The sequence below is a fragment of the Argopecten irradians genome, chromosome 1 (assembly GCF_041381155.1).
Source record: "Argopecten irradians isolate NY chromosome 1, Ai_NY, whole genome shotgun sequence".
NCBI classification, from domain to species: Eukaryota; Metazoa; Mollusca; class Bivalvia; order Pectinida; family Pectinidae; genus Argopecten; species Argopecten irradians.
In genome coordinates this window covers 25520303-25535827 of record NC_091134.1, presented here as the reverse complement: position 1 = coordinate 25535827, position 15525 = coordinate 25520303, and the positions used below count along the sequence as shown (strand labels likewise).

Sequence of the window (15525 nt, the reverse complement as noted above, 5' to 3'; positions counted from 1 at the left end):
TTTAAAAACGATGGACAGTAAATCAATCATGGTATTTAAAAAAATCCAAATAATCTTGCGTTTGTTAAATTAAATAATATTTTTATTACAGACCAAATGTTCAGATTTATAACAAGTATTATAAACTATCATCTTGTTGTTTGTATGTGATGAAGTTATGTATAACGTTTACTAGTGAATCTTTACCTTCAGTAACAGTTACAGAGTTGACAATTACATCTGGGTATTTTACAGCAAAGAAGTTCCCCATCATGGCCGCGAATGGTTTATCGTCGGTTCCGACCACTGTGCTGTAATCGGCATCAAATTTCATCTGGACCTGTGTCGTCTGTTCGATGACAATACTTGTCTGATTCTGAGATTTTACCATCACCTGAATCTCCTCGGTGAGGTCGTAGGCTGCTGGTGTTGTGTAGATGCGGAGCTTCAATGAGTAGATTCCGAAGGACGTGAAGCTCAGTGAGTAAAAGTTAGCTGAACTAGTAGATGTGGAGAATATTGTCTCGTTTGTCCCAAGCATCGAGCCTGTGTGATGTTCTGGCTGGTTCAGTTCTGCCGTCATTGTCCAAGTATGTCCCTGTTTAAAATAATTCCAGGTTTTTGTCATTAATTACTCATTTTCCATAATATTGTGTATAATCTGAAGATTTTCACGTTGCAATGAAGTTTAGAATCAGATTTCCAAACGATAATAATTGACAAGCAATGATCATGATTGAGAAAAATGTTGCAATGTAACCATGTGGTGCAATGAAATTTGGACATTTTAAAGTACTGACAAGAATGTGCAAAATTTATTTAGCATAAATGACGTTCGAATTATAGATTTGATTTAACAGACCCTCCATGCGATATCAGGAATGAGTTCTGATGTAACTTCGTCACGAAGTTCCACACCGATAGCGAAGTAGTTGTTCTCGATTACAGTTGAGGTCATAGATGTAATAGACGGTTTGATTGGTCGACCAGCCACGGTGAGTGGAGCAGAAGCAATAGTAAAGTTGGTGTCTGCTGGCTCTGTCAGATAGAAGTCGATGTAGAAGTCCGTACCAAACTGGGTGATGATGAGATCAGTAAAGTTGGCCCAGCCATTAACAAACTCAACGGTGAGGTTACCGGTAAGGTTAGCTAATGGGTTGGATCCGCCAGGGCGCAGGGAGGCAGTGATCTTCCAGGGATGAGATGGCGTCCCTAGCCTTGTTATTGGCTGACCCTATTTAAACAGATGAATGAAAAATTAAAACGAATTAATAAGGCGACAGATATACATCTTGTGTTATATTGTACATGTACCCTTGTTGATACATTACCCTTAGCATAGCGAATAAAAAAGTCTTCAATCGTAACACTAGCCTGGTACAACTGTTTGATTACAGTTATTGAATATTTTGACGATTAATGTCGCAGTTCATCAATATCATTAAGACGTTTCCTCCCATGTATTAAGCAAGTTATATACATATAGGATAGTCATTATACAGCTGTACACGACCAAATACATAAGATTCCAAATGAAATAGAATTTACCGCTGCATCCAAGACTTGTATTTTTGGCTGCGTCTTGAGGATGACTCCCTCGTACTCTGGTACTGGTGCAGGATTGAAACGCATGCTCGAAGCCTCTACGACGACCGTGTACGGAGAATCGGTCGTGGTAGAGCTCCATTCGGTAGATCCAGGGGTAGGAAGGGGTTCCACTACAGCCACTCCGACCACTGTAAGTTGAACGACTTGGCTGATATTCCCGAGCTGAACTTCACTGACCAGAGTAGCTGATATATTCTGTAGCTGGGTCTGTGATAAATCACTGGAGTCGTTGATATCTGTAGCACAAAAGGGTTTCCATATAACACAAGGCCTGGTTATATACATATTTATTTTCATCATAAACATTCCTCCGCAGTATAACCAAATCAACGCATTTCCTTTCAAATAGATATATAATACCCGCTCATAATGTTCATAATTAGATTGGCATGCTTTTTGCATCAAACAAAAAATTTAAAAATAGTATTCATTAAATATCTTCATTGGAGACATTAATAATTTGTGACTCAAACAAACAAACAAACAATTAATAATTTGTATTAAGATGTTGATATTTAATTTTTAACCCTTACTGGAATGAGGATTGTCAGAAATCTCGACGACAACTTCGTCATATCCGGTCGATCTCTTTCGTCGTTTGCCTGCCGGTGTCGTCTGCCTTACTACCTTCACGAGTCGCACTTTGTGAGGCGGAATATCAAAGAAACCTGCAAGGTTTTGGATTAACTGATCTCCAAAGAACTGATCAACTGTCATAGGCTGGAATTGGAAGGACAGAATAACGGAGGCATCTGTTTTCAATTCAATCACTTTGTTTCCTCGCATAGTGAAATGTAACCGTCCAGAGTCCCGATCGTAGTAGTTTTGTCCAGCAGTGTCAGAGACGTTTGGCATGAATTCGTCTGGATAAGTAGGTGGATCCAGTATGTATGCGCCGTTCACGGTTCTGCCATTTTTAGGTGAAACCAAATTACCATCCACGTAGAGATCGCGTCGGCTTGGCTGCGAATACCATACGGACAGTTTGACAGCTTCTGTGTCGTCCGAGTTCAGAAGGAAGAAACGGAGATGTTGAGGAGCGGTTCCAGTGAAGTAGATAACAAACTCCTTGTCTAGAATAAGAGTACTCCATATGAGATATATTTGAACAAAATAATATTATACTGGTTTTCATTTGTATTTTCGGTTAGAACATGTCAAACGATAGAAAATTGAATAAAAAGTAAATTCTTCATCGTTATACGAGTACTGAATTGTTATTGTTTAGGTGCATTTGCATTTTATCGGCATTTCATTTTAAAATCAGCAAAAAGTTTCATATTACAATGATTCTTAGCAATATAATTAATGAAAGAAAACTTGAGCACTTTAAGGACATTTATATTAACCGCCAAGTTTACAACATGACATTACCTGTTGCCACTAAGGCGCTAAATGTGGAGAGACGTTTGCGGCAGGTATAACCACTACACCAGCCGTGATCCTGTGGACCGTTGATGAGGTCAAGATATCCATCTCCCAGGACAGCCACAGGCGAGATTCGGCGGGTCTCCGTGTCCGAGTCCATACTCTCAATGACGATCATCTTGTAGTTAAGGTCATGACATTCATGAGCCTGCCAGACGGAGTTGTACACACAATTGCTGTTGCGTATAATTCCTGTGTGAAAAGATGGAGTATGAATGTAAATACATGCACATTGTACAGCAGTTTCAAAAAATAGCAAATATATGTTTTGTCATGTCTCAAAAGCTAGTATTCTGTAGTTTTGTTTCAAAAAGGAAATATTCATTCCACTAAACATTTTAGCAATATGTTTACACAAATAGACTATATATTGGTAGAAGTTATTGTTATTATAAATAAAAAGTGACCTTAGTTAAAACGATGAGCATATCTCATTTAATAAACCGTTATATAGTCAATATCTACTCTTCAAGGAGAATGGGATATCGCTACGATGTAGAATATTATGATAGCTAGAACGACGATTTCCGAGGATTAACAAGCAAGACTCATTCTTGAGGGATTGATATGTAGGTAATTTATCTCCCGTACTTAAAATGCTAAAATATTAAAACATATGAAACATGTTCGCTGGGTCAAAAGAATTCAAGCAATACAAATTTAGATAGCCCAATTATCCTTGAACCAATTACATGGCCATTCTGAGGTTTATACTAGTATTTGAGATGGTAGCATCTGTCTTGTATCCTTGTCCATACCTTTATTAGGAGCGATATCATTGACTTCTATACGTGTTCCGTCTTGTCTCGTCAACATATCCTTTGGAATTCTATAATCCCCCAGACCTCTTCGTGCATCCCCATTCCATTGCCACTCCGATTCAGATATGATAGCGCCCACACTTCCACCCAAGAATGAACCATCCATATCGGCGAACAGATCCTTCTTCAAGCCATCACAGTCCATATCAATGCAGTCGGCGCTGTTGATCTTCCTGATAGGTAAAAGTAAGAGAACATGTTTTATATGTGATATATGTGTATTACCTTTCAATCATCGGTACTTTTTAGTGCTTGATCATATGACCTGTAACGCTCTTGAATCTATATACATTGTAGACCGAACATTCAATAAGAAAATAGTGTAATATTACTCATTTTACATGTTGAGGTATTTGAGTTTATATTGTTAAATTGAGGCCGAGAAACCCGTTAATCAACGGCAATTGCTCAGGGCAAGACTCCATGTCTTCCTCACAGAAGCAGACAATCAGTTTGTAGATATAGGTGAGTGTTCTCCTTGTACTCTACGTTTACCAAATATTATTATTATATTAATATTACTTATAGGACTGTCTGTATATACATGAGACCACTATCCTAAATTTACCCAATTCCGATCTTCCTGCTATGAGTGGAACGCAAAGGATACATAGAATGTCGTTAAGATATGTATCCTTAGAAGTCTTATCATGATTTTCAAACTCACGCGACCCTTGGTCTATTGTAATGTATCTTGTTGTCTATTGCCACGTCAATAAGTTCTGCATTTCGGGATTGAATCGGGTGTTGTAGATCATCTCCAAGCCCGTTGGTTGATACAGCGAAATCATTCTTTCCGCAAGTTGATTTGAAATGTGCAAACGTATTACCTACAATTAAATATTTATACATTTGTATATATTTTACACACTGCAAGAAAAAATACATGTACCTTGGCAGGGAACATATAGCATACTATTCTTTTAGAATACATGCCTCTTATTTGTTCTGAACATATTTCTTCCGTTTTGGTTGTTTTTGCGTTTTGTTCACCAAAGTTATAAATTAAATAATTTTTGCGGGTACAATTTGATGGTTTAAAGCGAGCATTTATGTTCTCTTATCAAATTCTCGTCTGAATGCATTCCTTTATTTCTGTAATTCATTAATCTACTCACCTTCTAGTCTCATTAAGCCCATAATAGAGTTATAGGACATGGTTCCATAATGCGGCTTCAGTGGCATGTTATTAGTAGCTTGGAAGAAATTTGTAAACGCAATCCCAACGTGACTGCCATCCTTGATCCAAGTACGAGCTTTAAAACTGATCTCTAAATTATCATCTGTTTTCCATGCATCTGCCGAACAGTCGAAAGAGGCTGTGGCGCCAATAAATAGGGAATCTTTGACCAAGACATATTTTTCGGCATATTCATGGTTTTCGGCAGTGGGACCAATCACAAACGATACACTGCCGACGGTGTTTTCTACTGAGACGATATTCTTGATTTCTACACTAACTGAATTTTGGTAGTAGATGGCACCATCGCGGATTTTCCACATAGTGAAATTAGATATATAAACACAGGAAACGGATACCGTATCTATTGGAAATATTCCGAATCCCATAAGCGAGCTGTGTGCCATGTTGTTGCCATAACCAGCGCTTCCGCACTGCATTGCATTTAGTCGATAGGCTGCCCTCTCTGCTCCGGCTACGACGTTATCCTCCAGCACAAGCAGCTTTGAGTCAAGGGCATGGATGGCACCATTATAGCGGAAGTTGAATGACTCGTACCTATCTTGGTAAGAACCCTCCCAAATCACAAGTGTCACGAGGTTTCGGCGGATTTGGGTATCATCCGAAGATGTTTGAATACCTTAAAAAGAGATGTGATCAAATATAAGAAAAAAATCACACCGGTCTTCACATAAGAAAAAATATTCTAAATAAAATTCACTATTCTTATTTACCATTTTACCTCTGGTTAAAGTATTGAACTTTGGAAACAACTTGCGCAAGGAAAAGTATAGCAACATTGCTAATCATGTTAAATTTATAGATAGGGTTATTTAGTGGCTGTGTAGGAATCTCGGAAGGAGAAGGAAGTGTGTAACAGTGACATACCTTAATATGCTGTAGGAACATTAAAGGCCAGAGATGTTCGTAAATAATGAAGGATTCAATTGTGTATATTAAGGCGATATAACACCAAAATCGTTGTGTACTTAAAATAAACGGAATGGAATCATTGAACCGGTGTATTTGCTTAACGTTACAAACACATTGTGTTCTTTATTGACTGATGAAGTTAGTTATGAGCCAACACATTTGTTAATAACATGATGATTTCATTATACCCAATACAAGTCTAAAATTATCTTACCCCACCAGACTGTATGGTGTACCACGTTATCCTCTATGGGAAGACTATGTGTAGCGAAGACACCGATGGCAGGTGAAAACCCGTTGTGGAATGCACATTTGTTTACGTAGGAAGGTTTGATGTTGCTGACGGTTCCTCCATCCAGAAATGTCAAAGAAAATCTCGCATCGTAGAATTCTGTGTAGCCTTCCTGTCCGGTGTGGAAAAACTCCACGTTGCTTAATCGAGCAAAGCCTTTTGAAAATAATAAACAAACACTCATATAAAGCCCGATCACCGATATATTATTTATATGGAACACAAACTCTCGAAATGAAGATATACTTGTTATAGTTGTTACTATGTAGGTGTAGAACAATGGTATTAACATGCTAAATGTTTCCCATCAAAGGTCTTACCGATATACTCCGTTGTTCCTTCTTGTGCAGTTCCTACCAACGTTCTGGCACCAAAGGATTCCTTGAACATTTTGGAGTAAGCTTCGCCAACGACCTTGACATTTCGGGACAGAAGTCCAACTTCAGCTCCGAGATTGATAGTTTGGCCACCTACTGTTTCTGTGTGGGCTATAGACACAACAGGGAAATCATTACTAACATAAAAAAGGAATGATAGTAAAGACAAATAACGGTATAATTTGTTTTAGCACATGACCAAATATAACCGCTAATTCGTTTATTAAGATGCGAGTTTTTAATGTTGTCTGTTAAAATGCTATTTCGGAATACTTCTGTTTAGTCTGTCTTTTCCATAGTACAAATTTTCTCTGCGACCAATAAAACTTTTTAAAAGCAATACATACCGACATGTCTGTATGCCAACGAGCTGTTGAGGGTCAGGGTTAGCCCGTCTGGAGATATGCTATTGATTCTGAATGTTTCTGTTTCCCACGCGTCGTATCCTGTAGGCGCTAGGACGATCTCGCTGCCAGCAGTCCAGTTGACACTCTGAGCTAAAGTGATGGTATTATCTCCGGCAGTCGCAGATGACGCTAACCGAGTCCAAGATACTCCCACATCAATTCCATGAAGGTCAAGGCCGCCGAATACAGCTAACACAAATGAAGGCATGGTTAATGATTTTTTCAGACATAATTATTGATAATAATGTAAAATATATATCAATTATGGACCTTTGTTGAGATTATGATGCTATAATAAATAACCGAGGGCGTAGTCCGAGGCCATTATTTAAATTCTTCATTGGCAATATAACACTAAATAGAGGGAAACAAAGGTCCTTATTTTTTATATTAGATATGTATTTTTTTAATAAATGTTAAAGAAAATCTCTAATGTGTGTATCAATAACAAAAAAACATTGTCAAAGAGAATGCAACGTTTGGGCAATGACATTAGCAAAGGAAAATTGACTCGGTTTTTTTTCTGAAAATGGAAACACCAAGTTAATATGCTATATATTGAACGTCACGTGACCCCATATTAGCCAATAAAAAAGTGGGAAATCAGAGTATATCTAATATATGTGTGTATTGCGAAACTTCATATAATGTTTGGCTTCGAAGTTCACCTCTTTTGCATAAACATGTTTAGAAAACAACTCCTCTTCATTTACTAACGTTGTATCAAACACTTTTCAGATCATACTTAGATAAGGTTTATGAATACTGAAAACTGTAAAGAGTGTCAAAACAGACAATAAGACAAATCTTTTCACTTGCCATGTCAGCCTTTAGGTTATTGCTTATTTTACGGATCATGTTTCAGGTATCTAACTTTCAACAGACTTGTTTCAAACAAATACATACCCATGACCTTGGATCCAATGGTGGGGGCGTTGGTAAGGTCTGTGTACTCTGGGGTACTCCAGTCACCTCTCAGTATAACCTGAGAGTTCCCTAGGTACGGGGCACCAGGCCACCCAATGATTAGTCGACCTCCCAGTATAATTATATAGGTAGCGTTCAGATCTATATCACGGTATGACGGAGCTGTGCCGTGGTCAAACTCCAGCACTCCGTACAAAGTGACTTTGTTGAACGAAGGGATGGCCATGTCTGCCACCATCCATACACCTGTGGTTAGAATGAAGATAAGCTAAATTCACACGTGAAAATAAATCCTAAGTGACCTACCATAAATAGAATAATTCCTATCGCGCCCTCACAAAGAAAATGATACCGTTAATATGCAGCGATGTCATTTTCCATTGGATATAAATGAAATAACTTGGCACAATTTTGATGTTTTAATTACACATCGTCAAGTGTAGTTGTAGTTGGCGACTAAACTTAAAAAAACCAACAAATTACCTTCTGGTATCATGAGGTCAGTTTCAGCCGACGGTAGAGTATTGTTCAACCAAGGCCATGAGTTCGGCTCGGACCAATAAACGAAATCAGAGGGACGCTCAGTTGCAGGAGGAACAGTGTTGGGATCTGGTGGAGGCGTACAGTTAACGTAGAAACATTTGAAAGCCTGGAAATCGAACGATATACTGCTGTCCCCAAATGGTATTGCAGGAGAACCACGCTTCCTTCTACCGACGGCTCCGCCGCTACCCTTTACTGAAATGGAATACGGTTATAGTTATGTTAGATATTTACATTTCAATTATATCAAAACATGTAGCAATATTTATTACTAATTTCTTTACTTATACTACTGTTACACTACTAATAATACTATCAAATATTACTAATAATATTTATTATTAATGGAGTATATAAACATTTTGTTAATGTGAAAAACGTGTATTTAATTTGGCCATTGGATTTTTTCATCATGTTTTGATGTTATTATATTATAGAAATACATATATACATAAAACATTGTTTTGTGAGTGGTCAGTAGGAAAACATAAACGATTTTGCGGAATTCATTATACTGTGATTAGTCTGTGAATTCATTTATTTTCGTTGGGCTCAATTTTCGTGGATTCTAAAATTTTACAATTTCGTTGGCACTTAAATTCGTGGAGAAGACCTTACACATCACTGTTAAAAATACACAGTCAACACTGTCACCTGTACTGTGTGATCGCTCAAGCGGAACTAAGCTCTACCACACAACACAGTTACAATCACAAGCTAGAGTCGGTACTCAGCTAGTGTTTTTACAGATGTGTCCAACAAACAATTATCGTGTCACATTGATAGATTCATGATATACTCAATCAATTATTTGTTGGTACATGTGGATGAAGTCTATGAAATTCTGAAAACTATCTTTGTTTGAACAATATTTTCCAACTTTTAACTTGTCATGTTTGTCCCCGAAATAGATTTGATGTAGTGAGGTACTAATCATCCTACAATGCATGAACGCTCAAACTTACATGACATTGGTATAGGTATATATATTTTCGTGGGGATGTAAATTCGTTGACTTTGGTCAAAACACGAAATCCACGAAAATTAAACCCCCACAAAAATTAATGATTTCACAGTAGTCTTCATTGACCAATCGTTACATCCAAGAACACATTTCCAAAGTGTCTTTTTTAAAATCGACTCACCAAGAAGTGTGATTTCATTTTTGTAATGATCGTATGTCCAGTCGCCGTTCGTGTGGACACTTGGGTCCAGAGGCACGTCAGAGGAGTCTACAAAACCACGAGCGTCGCTCTTCAGTCTATCAGGCTTCTTGTTAACCTTTTGTCGCACGAAAATATAATCGTTGGCCTGAAAACATAAAACGAATGTTTAAAGTTTAAGGTAAACTCTGAATGTTTAAGGTACAACTCCGAACGTTTAAAGTATAACTCTGAATGTTTAAAGTGTAACTCCGAATGATTTGACCTAATGTTTAAAGTATGACTCTGAATGATTTGACCTAATGCTTTAATAGTTTGATATAAAATGATAATGCAGAAAGTTGTTATTCTTTATTCAGATATTACAAGTACCTAACTCAAATTATTAAGACTACTTCGACAATTTATATATGTTCGGGGATATCTCAAATAATAATCATTTTCTATTGACATTTTGTGTTTAAACACCCAACGGAAACTTATTTTACTTTCTATGAAAGTTAGGGGACATTATGTACTTTGGAGCCAATTATAAAGTGTTAAATTTAAATCACCTCAAAATGGTAAAATGTTCCGGAGAAGCTGAGATTTGTCTGTGTTGCGGCATCAACGAACCCTATATTGTATGTCTCTCCACTAACGACATTCAGTACCCAGCCAAACTTGTGTGAAATCCTTTTGTCACGGAATTCTGCCATAGATGAACCGTACTGGTTCGTCCAGTTTGACTGCTTGAACTCCAAAGAGGCGGGCAGAATGTTGTTAAAACCAAAACGATGGAATTTAACAGAAGACGGACATACACTTGCTGGTATACCGAAGTTGAAATCTGGAAAGTTGTTACAAGTAGGCGGGAGAGTTCCTGTAGTAGGAATGACTTTACAACCAGCACTGCCACAGAAGCTACCGTCCGTATCATGGATTATTCCCTCGAACAACCACTCATAACGACCACGGTTTGGAGAATTAGTAAAGGTCAGTCCAGATGTCGGATAGGCGAATCCAGCGCAATTTTTGCTACATGTTCCGTCAATTCTTGTCCAGGTGAAGGCAGAACATGTGGACTTGTCGAAATTGACAAATTCAACATTGTTCGTCTGGAATCCAAAGCCATATGGAAATACGAGGCCACCAAACGAGCATACGGAACTAGGCGAAAATGAAGCATATCCCACGATCAGCGAATCTCTAAGTGCAGCTTCGTTGGCAGGATTGGAGGTGTCCTCCCCTTCTACTATAAGTTTACCTTCAAATCCAGCTTTTTTGTTTGCCACAGCTTGGACGTTGACGAACTGGAGAGCCCCAGTATTTACTGTTTCTATCCCCTTCTCATTGTTCCAGGCAAAAAAAGATTCAAACACTGCAGGTGTTGGGATGGCTGAACCACAGACACCCCCTACGCGTGGGGTGTAGTCAGGGAAGATCCAAAGTCCAAACCAGCCAAAGGAATGAGCGCTGTTGTTCCGGAATACCCCCAGGGTCAGTAATTTTGGACAGACATCACTTGTAAATGATGGCCCTTCTGGGTGATCATGCATACGGTACCAGAATCCAAAATGAGACCCTCCAGCAGCACTGTTATGTTGGATAGTGTTGTTTGGATTTGTGCACCAGAAAGAGGCTGGCGTTACATCATCGTTCAGGAGACTAGAACTTTCTCGGACGAAGACAGCCAGATTGTACTGGATGGTGTTACCGGACTCTATCCCATCCTCCAAGAAGAAAGCGCCTCCCATGATATTGTAAATGACTATGTGTTCAACTAATAAGTTGTGAGTACCGTGTATGTTGACTGCGCGGTTGAATGTTTCATGGATACCAAGTCCTCTGGCATAGCTGTGGGACATGTCGCCATTGAGATGGAAATGGAGAGGATATCGTCCGAGTCGGAATGCCTGACCCATATGGTACAATTCTACATATTCTACTCGACCGGTTGATTTATGTGTGTCAAACTCTGGTGCATGGATCATGATCTGGCCACCAAACTGATCACTGCCCATTTCTTCACCAAACCGTCCTTGGAAACATGTCTGAGTGGCAAACTCACCTATGAATTACAAGTTACAGTATTAAACACCAGTGGAAGTGACAGTTAACTAAGCACCTCTCGTCAGAACGTTCAAAAGAGCATCACTATTATCATTGCTTAATATCATATTAACTTCTTTAGTCACTATCGAACGGTATTTCATATTTCAGCATGCAAGCATAAGAAAAATGCAAATGTGGTTATATTTTAGTTTGATACACATTGCACTTGTTTTTGTCGTTAATTATTGTTTTCTAGGTTTGGTTTTCACGTGATAGCAAGCGCTGTGACATTTAGAAACCAACTCGTAATTTGCAGTTATGAAGAATTTTTTAAACTTACCAGTATCAAAACCATCAGGACAAGCATCAATTTTCTCAATCCACTGTGCATCACTGTTGCCCTGTACTTTTACATTATGTGTTAAAAGTCCAACTTCAGCAGAAAATTGTAAAGTGGCTGCATTACTACTTGTTCCGTAACTCTCTGTTATTGCGATATGAGTGTTTGCGAGATTTGAGTCTAATGTCAAGGTCCTCTGATCTCCAGCGATATTTGTGATAGTTTTCTGCTCATTCTGGGACTGTGACGCCATGTCACCAGTTGACGCAATGACGATTTTATCTCCAACATTCCAATTTACAGCTTTCTCTAGTTTGATAACATTTGTGCCAGCATTGGCTGTCTCTGAGAGTTTCGTCCATGTGACAGGGGTAGGGATACCTTAAAAACATAACATTATTTACTAATATATCAGTTATTTTTCTGAAAGTAGTAATCCCTTATAGCAACAGGTCCATTGATGAGATAACAAGAGTAACATTGTGAAGAACATTTCGATTTGTAAATCTATGTATGGTAGTGATACTCATCCTGATACTCAGCCATTTATATATTCTACATTAAGTTAATTGTATCATTGGATCCCACCTGATCGCATGTACGAAAAGGGCATAAAAGCAAACCAGAATGAATTGGAAATTAAAGAAAATTTACTATGATATTACCATGCAGGTCGAGCGTGCCTTCACGGATAGCCAACGTCTTTGTTCCATAAATGGGAAGTTCTTTACTTTGGTGGTGACCGTATAAGGTAATGGTAGCTTTGTGCTGGAAGGGAGCTTGCTCCGTTCCCACCTAGTGAACCATATAGAATGTCAAACCGATTGGTTTCTTAAGCGTTCTTTGGAAATTCATAATTCGTCATGTTAAAATTTTTAATTACGACGTAAACATTATTATAAAATCATTAGAAGTAGATATAGTGAAAAGTCAAAAAATATTTTAGTTTCTTTTATCTACTGTTCTTACTTTCTTCTTTCTTTTCACTGTGATCAGTCAAACATGGATCATACCTGGAACAGTCCTCCGTTTGTGACGAGGATAATTTCTGCTTTTAGCTCCACATCTTGATTGTCATCAAAGATGAGTTCTCCCCCTTGAATTAGAAGCATTTTGAGTGTAGCGGTGGTGGTGTCGAGGTAGATGGTCTGTCCAGCAGCGATAACGACAAGATCGCCATCTGTCGGCAGTGACACGCCTCCCCAGGAAAACACCGAGGACCAGACGTCCACGTAGTGGTAATCAGCTCCAGTCTGTGAACACAATAGCGACAGCGATAATAAAAATCTATTTGTGCAATAGAGTAGAGAATATTTATTTGCTCTCAGATTTCACTCACACAAGCCCTCAGGAAATATTAAAAGTTCATTACGCACCTTCATAATACATTACAATTGGAGGCAAAGATGCGTATTAATTGTATCACAAAAATAAGTTTTGCTAATTAAGATGCTAGCTCTAAACATTTCAGTTTATTTCCATTTTTTCCATTGGGATACTTCCAAATTTGCTTTGCAGGTAATAGTTGAATTTTCTTTTAATAGATCACTGGTAAACGACTGGAAAAGCTGCTTGCCTTTTTTTTACAGTGAACTTTAATTTCGCTAAATCGGTTGTGCATTAGAATGGATTGACAAAGGTTATGTGTTCAGTTCCTAACTGATGACGTAAATTAAATATCAATTCATACCACACTGTCACCGTAGACAGAAATTGTTTGTGTTATCGAAAATAAAGGGCGATTCGCTATTTGTTGCTAGATATTACTTAAGTTTGTGATGAGTGAAAATTGCCGTTTTACGCTTCGACCGTCATTGTTGTAGCGGAAGGAGAGATGACTCCCCGTGAAAGATGGCTGGTCACCATGCATAGGTACACGTACCAAAGGGAATTTCGATGTCTGATTTTCCTATTCCAAACATCGGTGTTAGCGTTAAAGGATCACACAAACCTGCGTTCGTCCCAAAATGACGGTATTCTTACAGCTGATGTCAGGAACGAATGTTTTTAGCACTGACGTTAAAATGTTAAAAAAGGTAGTGCAGGTCCGTGACACGTGTCGCGGTTTATTATTTTTTTTACAGAAAAGCAGGAAAACGATAGCGGCATACCTGTATAGCCTTTCCATTGCCTGCGATCTCCACTCGGACCTTGCCTCGGACAGATGTGGCAATAGATCCAGTATCACACACAATTTGATTGTTGGTCACCGAGTCCACAACACACACACTGCCTTCTATAGACACAGCGCAGTCAGACTTGCTGGTCCTGTTTATACAGAGGAAACAATAGACAATCAATAATACTCGGATTTAATGGCTATGGAGTTTTGTTACGAGAAAATTAAATAAATTAATCCATCATTTAAAGAATCATTTATTTAACGAAACGGTAAGCGTAAGCAGGAAAAGGGAACAATTCCATAGTATGAAATGGACAAATTTGAAAATTTGGTTTCGACTAGCTGAAAATTTTTAAGGTATACTTAAATTGCCAAACATAAAAACAATATATGGTATAGTTTTGTAGAAAAGATTAGTATGTAATTGGAGAAAAAACGGAAATTGCATTCATAATGTCGACCCTACATTTAAACCAGATATAGTTTTAAGATCAATTATGAGTTGATCATGAAACGGATTTCGAATGAAAAACATCTATGAATAGATAATTCCGTTAGTCATGAGTATGTCCAACAGCATACCCAAATCCTGATCCTGTCACTGTGATCCGTGTTCCTCCTCCAGTTCCGCCTCTTGATGGAGTCACACCTGTTACTTCCGGTGTCTTGGTCGAATCGTAGGTGTAACTCAACGTCTGAGAGACTGAGTTGACTATTAATGTCACAGTACACACCTGGGTCGTGGTGCCTGGAAATTGATAGTTTAACCATGATCACACTGTTCTCTTACAGAAGTGACACTGTAGACAAATGTTAACAGAGGACTCTCTCCAGTATGAAAATACACCTTACGTTTGGAGTTAATTTTTATTATATATTGAATGTGCCTGTTTGATTTATCTACTCTCAGTATTCATACATAAAAAATAAACAAACGAAAATTAAATAAAAGTGTTACCTTCTATGGGTTTGAATACCTTTCTATAATAGCCAATATTGAATTCGCAATGGGATTTACAAGTAAGATACCTGACACTAACACCTACACTGTTTTAATACGTTCTACTTTTAATGGAGAGGTGATCTATGCATACGTACCTGTTGCAGGAGGCGTGACGCAGAAGAATTGTGTTTCTGTGGAGGTATGGCTGGCAGACTGGATGCAGGGCTGGGAACAGATAGTAACAGAGGTGGTGTTGTCAAACCCAGTTCCGGTAATCGTCACAACCTGGTCTCCGCTGGTACTTCCTGTAGATCATTTGGTAATGTATTAATTGATACAATTATACAGATAATATTGACAGAATGTTAAAGCTTCAAATACATTATGCTTGAAAGAACATCCTTGTTAGAAATATATTAACGTATTCA

General features: G+C 38.2%; 1 protein-coding gene across 1 annotated transcript in view; it reads right to left on the bottom strand.

Moving 5' to 3' along the window:
* LOC138321874 (fibrocystin-L-like) overlaps nucleotides 1-15525 on the bottom strand; it is a 40961-nt gene that overhangs the window by 3720 nt on the left and 21716 nt on the right. The window contains exons 33-53 of the mRNA XM_069265881.1: nucleotides 15253-15402; nucleotides 14737-14902; nucleotides 14144-14300; nucleotides 13046-13285; nucleotides 12698-12827; nucleotides 12033-12413; nucleotides 10213-11708; nucleotides 9641-9806; nucleotides 8436-8690; nucleotides 7932-8198; nucleotides 6966-7214; nucleotides 6562-6729; nucleotides 6164-6397; nucleotides 4955-5656; nucleotides 4504-4666; nucleotides 3774-4009; nucleotides 2962-3207; nucleotides 2121-2660; nucleotides 1528-1823; nucleotides 842-1213; nucleotides 187-577 (exon numbers count right to left, since the gene is read on the bottom strand). Coding sequence (XP_069121982.1) covers nucleotides 187-577; nucleotides 842-1213; nucleotides 1528-1823; nucleotides 2121-2660; nucleotides 2962-3207; nucleotides 3774-4009; nucleotides 4504-4666; nucleotides 4955-5656; nucleotides 6164-6397; nucleotides 6562-6729; nucleotides 6966-7214; nucleotides 7932-8198; nucleotides 8436-8690; nucleotides 9641-9806; nucleotides 10213-11708; nucleotides 12033-12413; nucleotides 12698-12827; nucleotides 13046-13285; nucleotides 14144-14300; nucleotides 14737-14902; nucleotides 15253-15402 — 7005 coding nt within the window. The remainder of the gene's footprint in view (nucleotides 1-186; nucleotides 578-841; nucleotides 1214-1527; nucleotides 1824-2120; nucleotides 2661-2961; nucleotides 3208-3773; nucleotides 4010-4503; nucleotides 4667-4954; nucleotides 5657-6163; nucleotides 6398-6561; nucleotides 6730-6965; nucleotides 7215-7931; nucleotides 8199-8435; nucleotides 8691-9640; nucleotides 9807-10212; nucleotides 11709-12032; nucleotides 12414-12697; nucleotides 12828-13045; nucleotides 13286-14143; nucleotides 14301-14736; nucleotides 14903-15252; nucleotides 15403-15525) is intronic.